General features: G+C 32.8%; 2 protein-coding genes across 2 annotated transcripts in view; both read left to right on the top strand.

Annotated features, from left to right (window-relative positions):
* The first annotated feature begins 1845 nt into the window (after nt 1-1845).
* LOC124358083 lies at nt 1846-2619 on the top strand. Its single transcript, XM_046810378.1, has one exon. The coding sequence runs from the start codon at nt 1846-1848 to the stop codon at nt 2617-2619; it is 774 nt and encodes a 257-aa protein (XP_046666334.1).
* Nucleotides 2620-13191: 10572 nt separating this feature from the next.
* LOC124356610 (serine/threonine-protein phosphatase 6 regulatory ankyrin repeat subunit A) overlaps nt 13192-15118 on the top strand; it is a 124009-nt gene continuing 122082 nt past the window's right edge. Inside the window, 1 exon segment of the mRNA XM_046807714.1 lies at nt 13192-13368. Coding sequence (XP_046663670.1) covers nt 13237-13368 — 132 coding nt within the window. The 5' untranslated portion in view covers nt 13192-13236.

Here is a 15118-nt window from a genome sequence, read left to right on the forward strand (position 1 = left end):
GAGGTCCGGCCTCTAGAACCATCCGACCTCTTTGCACCTTTAACATAAGCCTTGGCATTTGGCAGCTCTCAGACTGTGGGAACACACACTCTACGACCTCTCGATCTGTAGCAAGCTCTGAACTAACTCTTGGACAAACCTCTAGCAGGTACTTGCTTCTGGCGGTCTCGGTCTCTGGCATCTGCCAGTCTGAGCTCTGCTCTGTTCTCGATCGAAAAATATCAATTTTGTGTTTTAATTAATTTCATAGAACGGTTATACCAATTGTGCTTAACATATTATATCCGATCACAAAGCGTTTATAATTAAACTGTGTACATAATGGTTTCGATCCTATGGCTCTAAGTTTGTACAACCAGAAAGTGTCCATAGTAATTATAAATATTAGGATTTGAATCCTAAGGCTTCATCCCTTTCTCTCAAATGCCGTTGAATAACCATTATTGTTTAACACGTATCATATAAAAAATGTTTGAGTCAATTTTGTTCATTTTGACAGCACGACGGTAGTTGTGCGTAAAAAGGGTTTCCCTGGCGACTTCTACCTTATTATTTCAAAAAGGTACCAAAACCCCATCCGGAATATTTATCACGTACAACGTCCATTCCAGTTTTTATTCAAATCCATCCAACCACAATGCGTCTATAGCAGTTGTACAGAAAATGTTTTGACTCTGGGGGCTCCACCTCCTTTGGTACGATTCGCCAAAGAACGAACTTAATCTTATCGTTCACTTGTAGAACATTCACACCAAGTTTCGTAAAAATGCGTTAAGAATGGCGGCCGTAATAGTGATGATACATAATGTTTACATTTGCACACTAAAACAGATTAGAATATCCAAAAATGTGATCAGATGAAATAATTATACTTTAATATTTTTACCTCTTCAACAACCCTTCCATTTGACTCCCTCCAAATTAGCGCGGCTGACGATCAATTGCGTTCCTATGAGATTTTCTCTCTTGGTTTCCCAAAACAACTTGGTTGTGCTTCAATGCAAATTGGCTAAAAAACTAAATCTTCGTCTCCGAATCTGGAACAGTGAGTTACGAACGATTACAAGCACATAACTGCTCAAACCAGATTTTGAAACATGATCTACATAAACCTCGTCATAAATTGAAAGACGTATATGGTTAAAATGTTTTTACAGTAGCTTTTTTCATAATCTATCAGTTTCGTGAGCATATAACGACTATGACCAAAATATGAGTTAAAAACTATAGAATGTGTTTGTTTAGGTCAAATTTTATACTCTTACTTAAGTTATTACATTAACATAAAAAAATTGCTAACTGGAATTATATTGTAAGAAAAGTTAAACATATATTGTAACCATGAACGTTACATTTTAATCATTTCGAGGTTTAACATAGATTTTCAGCTAATACAGATTAATATTACTAAGAAGTCAGATTCTAAAAGACTATAACTGACTAAAATAGTTAAATATAAGTAGTAAATATGATATGGTAAAAATAAAAACTAAATAAGACATGATTTGAAAGAAACCGATGATACTAAATACCGACTATATATCGAACAAGATATCATAAGTGTATTGCATTTTCCTTCAAACTCGCATGCTTGCCACCAACTTCCGGCCACATTACATGATTTAGGGTGAAAGCCTGCCGCGCAATCTTTTAGAGGAGTATTAAAGGGCCCTGCCCCGCCTTTCCGGAGGTGGGAGTAAACAGACACTAAATAATTCTCTTTACAAAACAAGCTGTTATTCTTTCACGGCGAAACGTGTTCAGTATCACTTTTGTCGCGGAGGTGAGAAGTGTGAAGTCCGAGGCATGGAATAGCTGTACACTGCCACATAGTTACTGATCAATATGGCGAGCGAGGGTGGAAATAATAACGGGGAGAGTGGAGAAGGACACAAATTGATGACGAGTGAGAGTAGTAGCAGCAAAGCTTCTGAAGAAGCACAACAATCTTCACAACGTCCTGAGCCTTCAGGAAGTACTGGAGCCCACGATAAAGAAAATGCTAGAGGTGACCAAGAAGAAAAACGAGCTACAGCGAAATCTCGACGTTCAACGAGTCAGCGTCGTGAAGCAGGGAAGTTGCAAGAGCAGAGGAAAACAACTGAAGAGAGTAACAAAAATAAAACTCATGAAAGTGGGGGCTCTAAAAAAAACCATTCCAAAGAAGATGCGAGAAAATTCAAAGGAAATGGTGGCAGAAAGGCGGCGAAAAAGGCGTTCCACAAAAGTGAAGAAAACTTGTCCAGTTCAGAGACAAAAACTGTGAAAAAGCCACAAAAAGGATCTCCGAGCAGGAAGAGAAGTAAAAGTGTTCCAAGAAAAATTAAAATGAATATGGGAACGGAAGGTAATGCCGTACATGAGTTGGAGGATATTATTGTTACTTTTGGGAAAGGTGAACACCAGGAGTACTTCATTGCTCACGCACCAGACGAGTCTAGGAGGCACGCAAGGGCAGGTCGCAAAGGAGATGTGAAAGAAAACGGAAAGAACGAAAGTAAGGAATCCGATAAACCACCACCAGAAAGCAAAAAACTTACCAGGAGAAGTTTGGTAAAGCGGTATTTGTTGGGTAGGCTGAAGGATACCGATAGTTCAGGTAAGATTGTTTGCAAATAATACAATTAATAATAAATTACGTGATTAATAAAATCATTAATACACCTTTTCCATTGTACCTATAACACCTAGAATACGTGGTACACACGAACCCTTGATTTGATTAATCCTCATGTCGGCATTCAACTTAGAGTGTAGGTAAACGAGAAAAATATACCTAAAGCGCCATTTTGTTTGATTTTTGTACCTTTAGAATCGGTGTAAACATTTGATTAATAAGATACCTGTGACCTTTTACTTACCTAAAGCATTTTCTGCAACATTTAAGCTCTGCTCTCCCAAGCAATAATACTAATTACATATAGCCTAAGTAATAAAACAATATTAACAAGAGGGTAAAAATATTAACTATAGGTACCAGATAAATCATGATGTCACATATTATCAATGTGAAATTCCAGCGAAAGAATATAAAACAAATCGTTTAGGTCAAATGTGAACAAAATGAACATAAATTATGAATACTACATAGTTTAGACTATCCTTATGCTATAAAATATTGTTTTCTTAAGCAAAGTTAATTAATTACTATCCTTGAGAGAAAGATATTTTAATTTATCGCCGATGAATATATTAGTCACTATAAAAACAGTGGTTAACACTTGTGTTACTCTTTTGCCACAAGTGCACATAAATAGGTCTAATATTATAAAAATAATAATATTTTTTTGTATCATAAATAATAATAACTTTGCCATATATTTAAAAATATATATTCTGCTCAGTCTGTATTGGGTGCATAACTAACTAATTCTTATTATTAATTAGGTGGCATTATTATTTAAAAGAAATAACTAAAAGGTAAACCAGAAGCAAATATCAACGTACTATATTATAAAGTTAAAAAATAGAAGAAAAATTAACAATTAGTCATTGTGGCAATTGTGATTTGAAAAATGTTTCTAAACAAAAATAAAGTTAAAAAAGGTTAGAAATATAGAGTACGTAATATTAACAGACATTCACTTTGTACTGGGCAAAGTCTAACAAATGTAAGATTATTAAAGAAACATAAAATTAAGAAGGAATTACTTCAATGTGCATGAATCGATTTCAGTTGAGAAGAACCAAACTCTCCTAATTTCATAAATATGAAACATGGTGTTTTTTTAATTAACTGTAATTGTTTTTAATCTAATAAAATATTAGATAGTAAACAATAACAATTTAATATCAATATATTTTTTTAAACATAGGCCTACCACTTTTTTATCGCATTAGTAAGATGGCCCACGAGAAATAAGAAGAAACTTTTAATGATTGAATAAGTTGAGTTTTCCTTCAAAATAGAGGTATAGCATTAGTGAAAAAAAATCAGTGCAACCAAGCCTCCAAAAATTTAGTCTGATTAAAATGGTGACGTTTTGAATTTCTTTTTCAGTTACGCAAAGTAGTATTACTCTTAGTACTAACTGGGAGTACCACTTGTTTACTTTTTGTAGCTACAACCCCTCCTGATATTAATAAAAACAACTTTCACTTGCCTTAAAAGTAGGTTTTCAATGAATATTATTTATATAAAAAGTGTAATTGATTTATCGATAATGGTAAAAAATGTACACATAAATACACACGTGTATAGTAGTTGGTGCTTTTCAATTTTTCCCAGCACCGAAGCGGTTCCATGGAATACAATCGATGAACTATTAAAGTAGAGTGAGTAAATATAAACAAGTGTGGACTACCCTAAGGCTCTATATTGGGGCTGCTTCTGTACACTCTTTTGACTCACGGCCGGACAGGCTGACGTGCGGTAACCTACCTATCAGTGGCCTACATCTCTGATTTATTATCGCGCCTCTGCCGTCTTCCCCAAGAAATGGTTGTAACATTAAAGAAGATATGAATAATGTGACATTTCCAAGGGAAACGTTCACATGAAATACATTTTCCAAGTGTCATCTTACTTTTATTTTTATCTACAAGAAGTATCTATAATATTACTTGTATAAAAGTTATAATTAATTAAGTCATTGATGTAACAAATCAATTTACAATAAATAAATTATTTATTCCTGAATTGATTTACTTGGTACCTCTTAGGACACCCTGTGGTCATAAGGTCTAATCCAGACTAGACAGAGAAGATAGTGTAGATTTAAATCCTGGGCTATTCCAAATTTTATCATGGGTAATATCTAGTAGTATATAGACACACCTTACCCTTAAGTAAGTACTCTAAGTAAAAGTTATCCTAACTGTATAAGCTGCTGAGATATGGGAAGGAGAAGGCTAAAATATCACTGTTTTCTTTTCTATCATTTGAATATTTGTGTGGGAAAGTAAATTAGTAGGTAAAGAGTTTAATATCCTACTAAAACACTACCTGATGAACAACTACATACAAAATACCAGGAGGCGGGCTCTTTTGCACGTCATCACTCATTATTATGGAAAATATAAAAGAGGCAGGAATAATATCTATGGTATGATTTATTATAGGACAGGGTTGTAAATCCTGCTGAAACTCTCCAAACTATTTAAGTAAATCTGTATTTAAGAAGGAATGGTAGCCATAATTTTGTATGCTTTTTATTATTAAGTAACATTTCAGTTCAATATAGCTTTTTGTTATAGTATGGTTATAATATAGTACAGAAAAACAACACATTAAAAATTTCATTGGGCGGTAGTAAAGAAAATTAAATTGAATGAAATGAAAAAAGTTTATTCCCTGACAGAAAAACATATCAATTTAACTAATGTTAACATGTTTATACCTTAATATGTTGGTACAAATTATCATAGATCACACCATATGGTATAACCATTAATAATTAAGTGTTATCTCTGAAACAAAAAATAAATTTTATAAGCAGCTTATAAATGGCAATCGGTTATGTGCTCTCCATCAAAATCCATTCCAAAGTCCGTTGCAATCTCAGTATATACATTTACAGTACAAAATAAATGAACATCAAACATTCTTTCATTAAACATATTTCGGAATACTCTGACAAATAAATAGCATATTATATGAATATATTTTTATTCGTGCATATACGGTAAAATAGCATTATATGAGGTACTTTTTGTTTACCTGATATCCAACATGATATGGTCAGTTAATATTTATTTAAAATATACATTTTTCCCTTTTACTGGAGCTTATTTTATTCAAAAACATTACATCAATAATAATGATTATTGTGATAATGATCGAATGATAAATTATTTGATTCGTGTTAAATGAGTAAAACTCCCCACTGATCAAGAACTCTTTCAGTTGACTTTTTAAATCTTGTCTCTATATTTCGTTTATAGGGTTCGTTTTTTTATATTTCGGGGTAAACAAGAGAAGAACCTCGTTCCAGCATTGTGCGGTAAATTTCCAACTAAAGCTGAACGATGAGGAGTCTGACGTAAATTAACGCCAGCTCTAGTGTTGTGCTCATGAATTTCATTACCTATTAATGTATTTTTTGCTTTTGAATTTAGAAAAAAACAACGGTTTCATAAATGTTCAAAGCAGGAAATGTTATTATATTTAAATCCGAATTTACTCAATAATATTCTTCTCCTGAGTCCAGCTATCAACCGAACCGCACGTTTCTGAATCACAAACACTTTTCAACAGCGCCTGAGATGCTGAGCCCCAGACTATCAGACCGTATCTCGATCAGTGCGTGGTAGATAAGTTTCATCAGATATTGATTCCTATATTTTGCATGCTGCGAGAGCAAAAGTATTGAAGAAGCCAACGAGTTGCAGACAACATTCACATGAGCCTCCCACCTTAAACATTCATCAATTTGAATTCCAAGATACTTTACAACAGAAGCCTGAGCTAACAATTCCTCATGAATAGATAACAGTAACAGAGGTTTTGATACAGTAAAGTATGATTGACTCTTAAGATCATTTTATAGAACAGCGACGCCGGTACAGGATGGTCAACCACTATGGCCAAGTAAATATATGTATTTAAATTAGCACTACAGTGTGACTGGCTCTTGGTGTGAAAAAATAAATCTGGTAATAATATAGACTTAGGGCAGTAAGAAACTATTATTTAAAAATCTGTATCTAAAAAATCCTGTTTGTAGCGATTTTTTTCCTTTCATCAGAAAATTTATGTAATTATGTAAAAAACAGCATTTTTCTCCAATTTTTACTTAGTAAATAATTTTTTTATTGGTGCTTTCTGAAAGTTCATAAAATTTAAATTAAAAAAGACCATAATAAGCAATTTACATAACTTTATGTGGTACTTATTACCAATAAAAGTAAGAAAATTGAAATTTCTTTTATAATTAAAAAAATTTAAACCAATATTCTGAGCAAATTTAATTGAGATTCAATTGTCAAATTTCACAAAAACTTGTCCATTTAATAAGCTACTATTTAACATAAAAAAGTATTTATTTCTGGTTTAAATAGCTGGAGAAAAGTGAAGTTTAATGTGGAAAAACATAGAGGTTTGTAACAAACAAACAACACTAGTACAAGTTGGTATTAAAGTTATAAGTACACTAAAAACTACACATTTTATTACGATTATGAGTAGAATGGAGAAACATTTAAAACATTTGTTGTGTAGCTAGTAATGATAAAAGAGAAAATCCTCACACAGTTTTAAAATTTCACATAATGCTGTTTTTTTTACATAATTACAAACAGATTTTTTTAGATAACATTTTTTAAATAATAGTTTATTACTGTCCTAAGTCTATATTATTACCAGATTTATTTTTTCACACCAAGAGCCAGTCACCCTGTATAGCAGTTTAAAACTGTCTTAGATAAACTCAAACAATTACCCTTTTAAAGGTAAACAGTTAAAGGGATTTTGTTGCGTTTTTCTGTATAAGAGAATTTTTAAAAAAACATTTTGATTGTATGAATCATTTCTTGTAAAAAGAAACTAGATATTTTAAGCGCTTATGAATATAAAACTTGTAAACTTAGAAAGAGTTGTTTATGTACATTTTCGGCACTGTAACTACGTCTGGAAGGTGAAAACACAGCGCACATGGTTGTAAGTAAATACAGAGAAGGGCGCTAAAAAGACGCAAGGCCACACATAATCGATGTTGGAGATCGTGAGCGCAAGGTAAGAAGTGGGGCATGCGAGTTGCTCTGTCACGTGACTGGCTGAGGGGCACAAGAAACCGTTGGATGATTCCTGCATTCTAGAATTTTACTTGTGTTGCAGCTTTAATTACATTTCCTTACGTTTTTGTCGACATAATTTTACTCAGTAGAAGAATATTATTGTGTGAATTTTACGTAAAAGAATCGATTTCATCTGTAAGTTCAAAGTTCGCTTTGCTATATTAAAATTTCATGGTATTAGAAACCAATTACTGACCAACTATGAAGAAAAGTGTAAATGAAAGAATTCGCGAAGGTGTACAGAAAATATTCACTTAATTTATATCGTTGCATGCCTGGGTTGTGGTAAATAAAGTGTTCTCTAGTGCTCTTAAGTGTGAAATATATTGTTTAAACTGTGCAGGAACATAGATAATTAGTTAATTCTTGATAAAACTAGTATTCAAATTAATAATTAAGATCTAAATTATCGACAAACGAGGTAGAATTATTACGCCACACTATGTTTCGTTACAAGCTTTGCTGAGATTTCATACTTTGCAATTTCAAATATTTTGCTCATTTCACTATCGAGATGTCCTGTGGACAATTAGGCGGACAGAAAATCACAAAAAAAGAAATGTGGCACAAAAATGGCGTATCATAGAACTAATATATATATATATATATATATATATATATATATATATATATATATATCTATATATATATATAAATGAATGTTTGTATGTTTGTCCTTTATGGAATCGTGAACTATTGGACCGATCATGATGAAAATTTGTACGTATATGTATTTTTCCACGGAGAAGGTTTATAAGCTATGCCCATCCCTTTCCCGATTCAGGATTCCGCCCCACTGGTTACAGAAATACCCATAAGAAATTCATTGCAGCAAACATATGTTAACGTTTTCTATTTTTCAAATTTTTAATCAGCTGTTCTTTGTAAACATATATATTACACTTATAGTTTTAAAGCATAGAGTAAGCTTAAGAGAAACGACAAATTTTGTTTAAACTGTTTTTGCAATCACTGTTAAACATAGACTTTACTATCCAGATAATACAATTCAAATTTGACGTAAAAATTCACCTTTAACTGCAATATTTATTTAATATAAACCATGCTCATGCTTGATCAGAAGAGTAATGCAGATATCATAATTACTATCTTACGTTGGATACAAATATAAAGGAATGTTATAAAATCAACCTTAGTTGTTTTTTTTTGACAGAAGTATGGTTCTCAAAACTCCGTGTGTACATATTCTCTCGATCGAGACAACAAAGCAAGCTCAATCGTGGCATCGGAGATATAACTAATTTAATCTAAAATTTATTATAGTAAAAAAAAAATTTACTAAGTAATATAAGGACTTCGGTTCTTAAGATTTGCGTGCGAAGCCGTGGGTAACAGCTAGATAGAGGCAGGAATATGGTACATACCTTCATAATACGCCCAAGAGGCTCACGATGGAACGACTATCAATTATCTCAGCAATGTTTAGAATGTGATAGAAAAAGAATAAGTGAATATAGTGTACTGTTTTCAACGGGAAATTGCGTGCGAAGCCGCGGGCAACTTTTGCAAAAAATTATTGAAATGCGCAGCAAAGCGCGCCGGGCCCGCTAGTATATATATATATATAAATGAATGTTTGTGTGTTTGTCCTTTATGGAATCGCAAAATATTAGACAGACCATTATGAAAATTTGTATGTATACGTATTTTTACACGGAGAAGGTTTATAAGCTATGCCCATTGATGTAACTCACCACCAAGCGGCGCTGCAAAAGATAAAAGGTTTAAAAGCGCCTGCACACTATAAACTGCAATTAGAGACAGTTACGTATATTACATAGCCAAACACTATTTGAAGGCGCTAAGTTATTATGTATATTTGTCTTTAAGATACATTTCTGATTGAACTTAAAGTTTGAGTGTTAGACCACTTTATAATAAAGTACATGTACGTGCACTATTATAAACATAAACAGATTTTCTTGATCGTGGCAACAAGGTAAACTCTACATCGGCGTTGTAAATATAATTCAATTAAACCAGAAGTTCACATACACGGGCAAAGCTTACGAAAAGCGTGCAAAGCCGCGGGAAACAGCTAGTTATTGCATAAATGAGAGCGTAATGCAAAGTTTCAAGTGTACATATGAAATCTTTCTCGACAAATCTTGCAACATTAAACATTCAGATTTTTTTCAAATTGTGTTTAAATAATAAAATCCCACACACCAAATCAATATAAAATAAATGTGATACATTTATAAATAAATTTATACATTTATAAAATAAATAGTTAGGGTCAATGTGTTAATATGTCACCTATTTGATTCTCTTGCAGGTGTTTGAAATTAAAAAAAAAATATTTATTCTGTTACTTTCTCGTTGCTACATGTTTACCTATAAGATCAATGTAAAAATATTCACTAACGCCCAGCCAATCATGTGGGATACATATATGAAATATGTTATACAAACAATTGTCATGAGAAACATCTTATGAATATTTTCGATGTGAACGATATAATTATTATGTATAGGATCACCTTAGGAGGTATATTATGTACAAATGGACAATATATTATGGACAATAAGGTGAGACGAGTATTCTATTAAAAAACAATATGTAGAGCATTGTGCGAGATGAATTAGGCATGAAATCATCACGTGATATGTGTATAGAATTATCATCGTATGAAATATTTCATGCATCGGATCATGCATGAAACGTATGGTACTCGTATACGTCATCATCTTCTTGTTTATTTTATAAATAGGATTATTTTGGTGCTCTATATTATTATTCTCATCTGATTCCCAGAAACGGCAATAAGACTGGTGGTAAACAAGGAAATAACTAAGTGATCATATATGCCTCTGGGCATAAAGTTTGCTGGCTATATTTTAGGTAAGAGAAAAGCAACCTTCATTCCCACGAATTACTGGGGCGAAAGCAATGCTAGTTGGGCTAAGCGAATACGCAGAATCATTGAAAAGAGAAAAAAGTAAGTTTCATTAATAACTTGTTGGGAGTGTCGATGGCCGATAAGTCTAAGGCGTTGGACTATGAGCCTGAGTTAGAGATAGCGCAGGTTATAATTCTGTCTGCGACCGTTGCAGTTGCACTTTTTATCAGTACCATTGACTCTGACTTTGAGTCAGAGATAGCGTAGGTTCTAATATTGTCTGTGACCCTTCCCATCGACCTTTTACTGTATCGACTCTCCCCCTTATTCAGTTTGATAAGATCCTCTCACAGGTCAGTGGCTCATGAGGACTGGCAGAATAAGGATTAAAAGGGGATCGGCTTCTCCTAAAAAAAAAAAAAAAAAAAAAAAAAAAAAGGAATAACTGTTCAAAGTCGACCCGACCAGAGTCAGTCTGTTCTGTACTAGTGCTACCATTGACAGAATCTAGAAAAATTAGACTCAGACTAGGATTATACACTCATACATAAATGTTTACAGTCGTTTATAACGTCTTATACAATATTCGTTTATACTATGTTAAATTTTATAATAGTGAACAATAGTTATAATAGTTACATGCGTTACAAGTCTACCTGTATTTATATTAATCCATTTGTTCTCCATAAGTCATGTCCATCTATTTTATAATATCTTGAAACAATTAATTCCTGACAAATATTAAGTCTAAATTATAAAGCAGCAAAACCAAAATGGTGTTGTAGTAAAATTTCAAAGTCGTATTCTGGGTGACACTTTTGAATGGAGGATGAACTAGGTGGATATACGTTTTCACTGTATTTTTATTTTAAAGATTCCTTTATATCTTGCAATAAGAATCTATAATATTATAAACTGTTGATGGCTTAAATTAGATTGTACGCTTGATTGTGACACCGGTATGTGCTGACGGCAGGAAGTTGCATTGTTGCGCTTCATTAAGTGGTAACTTTGGCGCCAAGTTGAGGAAGTTACATCCACTTAAGTTCAGTGTAACAAATCATTTACACGCCGTTGCCTGAGTGAACCCAGCCCTTGCAATGTTACCTTTAGCACAGTTTTTCACTATATTAATATTTATCTATTTTTTTGTTTTGTTTTTTATTATATTTTCAACGAACATATTTTAGCTGGTTGTGCGACATTATGTTTTATTTTACGGTTAAACATACTTTACTCATTCACTGAACATAGTTAAGGTTATTACTTGGTATGTTAATTTACTTTATGTTATTTATTTTAAGTAACGCTGAGGATTTTGTAAAACATTAGAATAGTTTTTGTTTCTACTTAGCATTTTATTTTCATAAGGTATTCTTATTTATTTTATAGGATACATTTATTCGTAAAAAGTCCACTTTTTCTTCTAATTGTTATTGTTTGTTTGTTTTCTTTTATATGAGAGGTTTTATTCTATCAACTAAAAAGCTATTTTCAGTTAGATAATGTGCAGCATATTTCCATTAATTTAAAGTTGATAAACATCTGTGTTGAAGTAAGAAACCTTTTATTTACTTGAAGATAGTTTTAGTGCATATAACAGCAGTGTAAAGCAATAAATTAAAATTTATTTTTATTATTAAATATTGTTACAATAATTTTATGGAGCAACTTTTCTTTCTTTTAGTTCCGAATAGCCGTTTGTCTTTTTCTTTCTTTTTTTATATGTGAAGTGTTATCCCTAACGGGCCATTGTGCTTTAGAGGATATTCCTAATTAGTTCACGCTTTATTTAATTTTAGTTTTAACTATTTAAAACATGATATTTTAGATGTTTAATAAAGCCAGGATTCTCCGGCCATGAGAAGGTTTGCTTAAAACACCTGAAGGTATCTCACCCACTTCAAGGATCATCTTCAGGAGTAAACTAAGATGAAGTTATCCTTTTACTGTACATCTCGACCGCTCCTGGACAGTCACTGAAGTAAACTAATGTCAGTGACGGTACATGTACCCAAATGATATGTAGAAACATGACAAAAGTGAACCTTCTTAGGGAACAGCAGCGAACTAGTCTTTATTTGAAACACATATTGGTAAACTAAACTACTATCAGAGAGTTTCTAATATCTTAATCGAATAAAAGATTAATAGTTTTAATGAAGTGCCGATGGCCGAGCGGTCTAAGACGTTGGACTTTGAGTCAGAGATAGCGTAGGTTTCGAATACTGTCTGTGACCCTTGCACTTTTTATCAGTACCATCGACCTTTTACTGTATCGCTCGCCTCCCCCCTTATTTTGTTTGACAAGATCCTCGCACAGGCCAGTGGTCCATGAGGACGAGCAGAGTAAGGCTTAAAAGGGGACTGACTTCTCCTTTTATTAAAAAAAAAAGAAAGGCATTGGTAAAAAAACACCACCATGAGCACTGCAAAATGTTTGGTTTGAACTTTCCTATGGCCTTTTGTATTAACATGTTGTTTACACAAAGATTTCTATTTTTAGGTATTTAGTGTTTTCAATGCTCTCTCGACATGTCAGTTTTAATATTTGTATTTCATATCCACAGATGGAGGGTCCAATGGATCGGCAGCCGCCAAGCCTGGCAGTGCCGGGGCGTCACTGCGCGAAGCTGCCATGCGAGTCCTGCAGCTCTGCCAGAAGGGCGAGTGGCCGCCCATGGACCAAGTGCTCAAGGGGTTGGAGAAGACCGTGGCTGCGGGGGGCGAGGATATCAACACCTCGCCTCTGGCCGGCATCATAGATGTGGTGAGTGAGAAAACACAGCAGTAGAAACTGGATTCTTAAATTCTTTAATAGTCTGCAAGATTTGTAGTTAATTAAAGATTCTTAAATTCTTTAATAGTCAGCTTATAGGATGAATAACGTACTGGTTTAGACAGGGTAACAATTATTTACTCATTTTACTGATGATTTGATATTCTTATGTGGATAGGATAGCAAATTGTAAATGGATAGTTTAATATTTATTTCTGATGAATTGTGTCACTGAGTATCCAGAATGATGCCGGCTAATGCACGACTGAGTCCGGCACAGTTTGGACGAACCGCAGTCAAAAGGCAAAACTGAACTTTGCTCTCTGAACAGGTTGGTCAACTAATGAAAATAAATATATTCATACAAACCTATTAGTGCTGGTTTACGTCGATAGTATTTAAATTAAAACAAAATACATAAAAAGAAAATACCACAATTGGAGGCTCTATTTTATATAATTATTTAAGTTACTGGACTCTAGATTAAGTATCTTAATACTATTATTAAATTATATCACTGGTCACACTACTGGTAATAGTGGTAAGTAAATTTCAAAGAAGTTATTGTGTAATACTTTGTAAATTTTTGATGGAATAAATTATTATTATTATTACTTTCGAATTACTGAAGAAATCATGAGTTATAAGAGACTTGTTTTATCAATTTTTCATTCCTTGGATTGTTGAGTGATTTTAGTGGAAGGTTTGTTGTGTTTGAATTTCTTAGTTTTGATGAACTCATGTTTCATAGTGTTAGTTTCTTAATCACACTCATCACAGAAGCTCATGAATCTCTTTGTGAATCTCATCCTTCGAATTTGTCATTAGAGTAAATCTTAAATAATTTGCAAGTCTTTGAATGATGATTCACTTAAATCAAATTTATTGAAAATCCAATCTCTCTGACATGTCTTAAGTGAATCATCACAGAAGCAAAGGTAAAAGTTATGTGAACATTCAAGATACCATCAATAAGCATGAAAAACTGTTTTTTTTTTCATCAAAGACAAAAAAATGTTTGTTGGTTTCTAAGTTCAACTCATGACAGTAGCTAAAGTAATGACAAAAACTTCCTTTAGATTTGTTAAAAGAGTAAATCTTTATTAATTTGCAAGTCTGTGAATGATGATTCACCTAATCAACTTTATTGAAAATACAACAACATTCCTCCTGTCTGACATGTTTTTAGTGAATCATCACAAGAGCAAAACTTATAAATTATGAGAAAATTCAAGGTCCCATCATACAGCATGAAAAAACTGTTTTTTAATCAAAGACAAAAAAACGGTTTATTGGTTTCTAAATCTAACCCATAGCAGTAGATAAAGCATCCTTTGGAAATTGTCAATAGAGTAAATCTTAATTTGCAAGTCTTTGAATGATGATTCATTTAATCAACTTTATTGAAAACCCAATCTCTCTCACATGTTCTAAGTGAATCATCACAGAAGCAAAGGTATAAATTATGTGAACATTCAAGCTACCATCAATCAGCATCAAAAACAGGTTTTTTAAAACAAATACAAAAGAAATTATTTTGTTGATTTTTATTGGACACTTGGTTACATAGTTTTCATCGTTTCACGTTTCAAACGTTCAGACTTTCTGCTACAAAATGTTGTGTCCCAAAATATTCGTCTGCACAGCTACTGGGGAAATAAGATTTCTCATAGAAACAACCAAAGCTATTTGATTTGGTTCTGCTTTCCAAAATTAACTATTTAGTTCGTTTATTTCATAA

Source organism: Homalodisca vitripennis, chromosome 3, assembly GCF_021130785.1.
Source record: "Homalodisca vitripennis isolate AUS2020 chromosome 3, UT_GWSS_2.1, whole genome shotgun sequence".
Taxonomy (NCBI): Eukaryota; Metazoa; Arthropoda; class Insecta; order Hemiptera; family Cicadellidae; genus Homalodisca; species Homalodisca vitripennis.

Bases quoted from the DNA above. Each gene is read 5' to 3' on its own strand.
- LOC124358083 (XM_046810378.1), top strand. From the start codon at position 1,846: ATGGCGAGCGAGGGTGGAAATAATAACGGGGAGAGTGGAGAAGGACAC.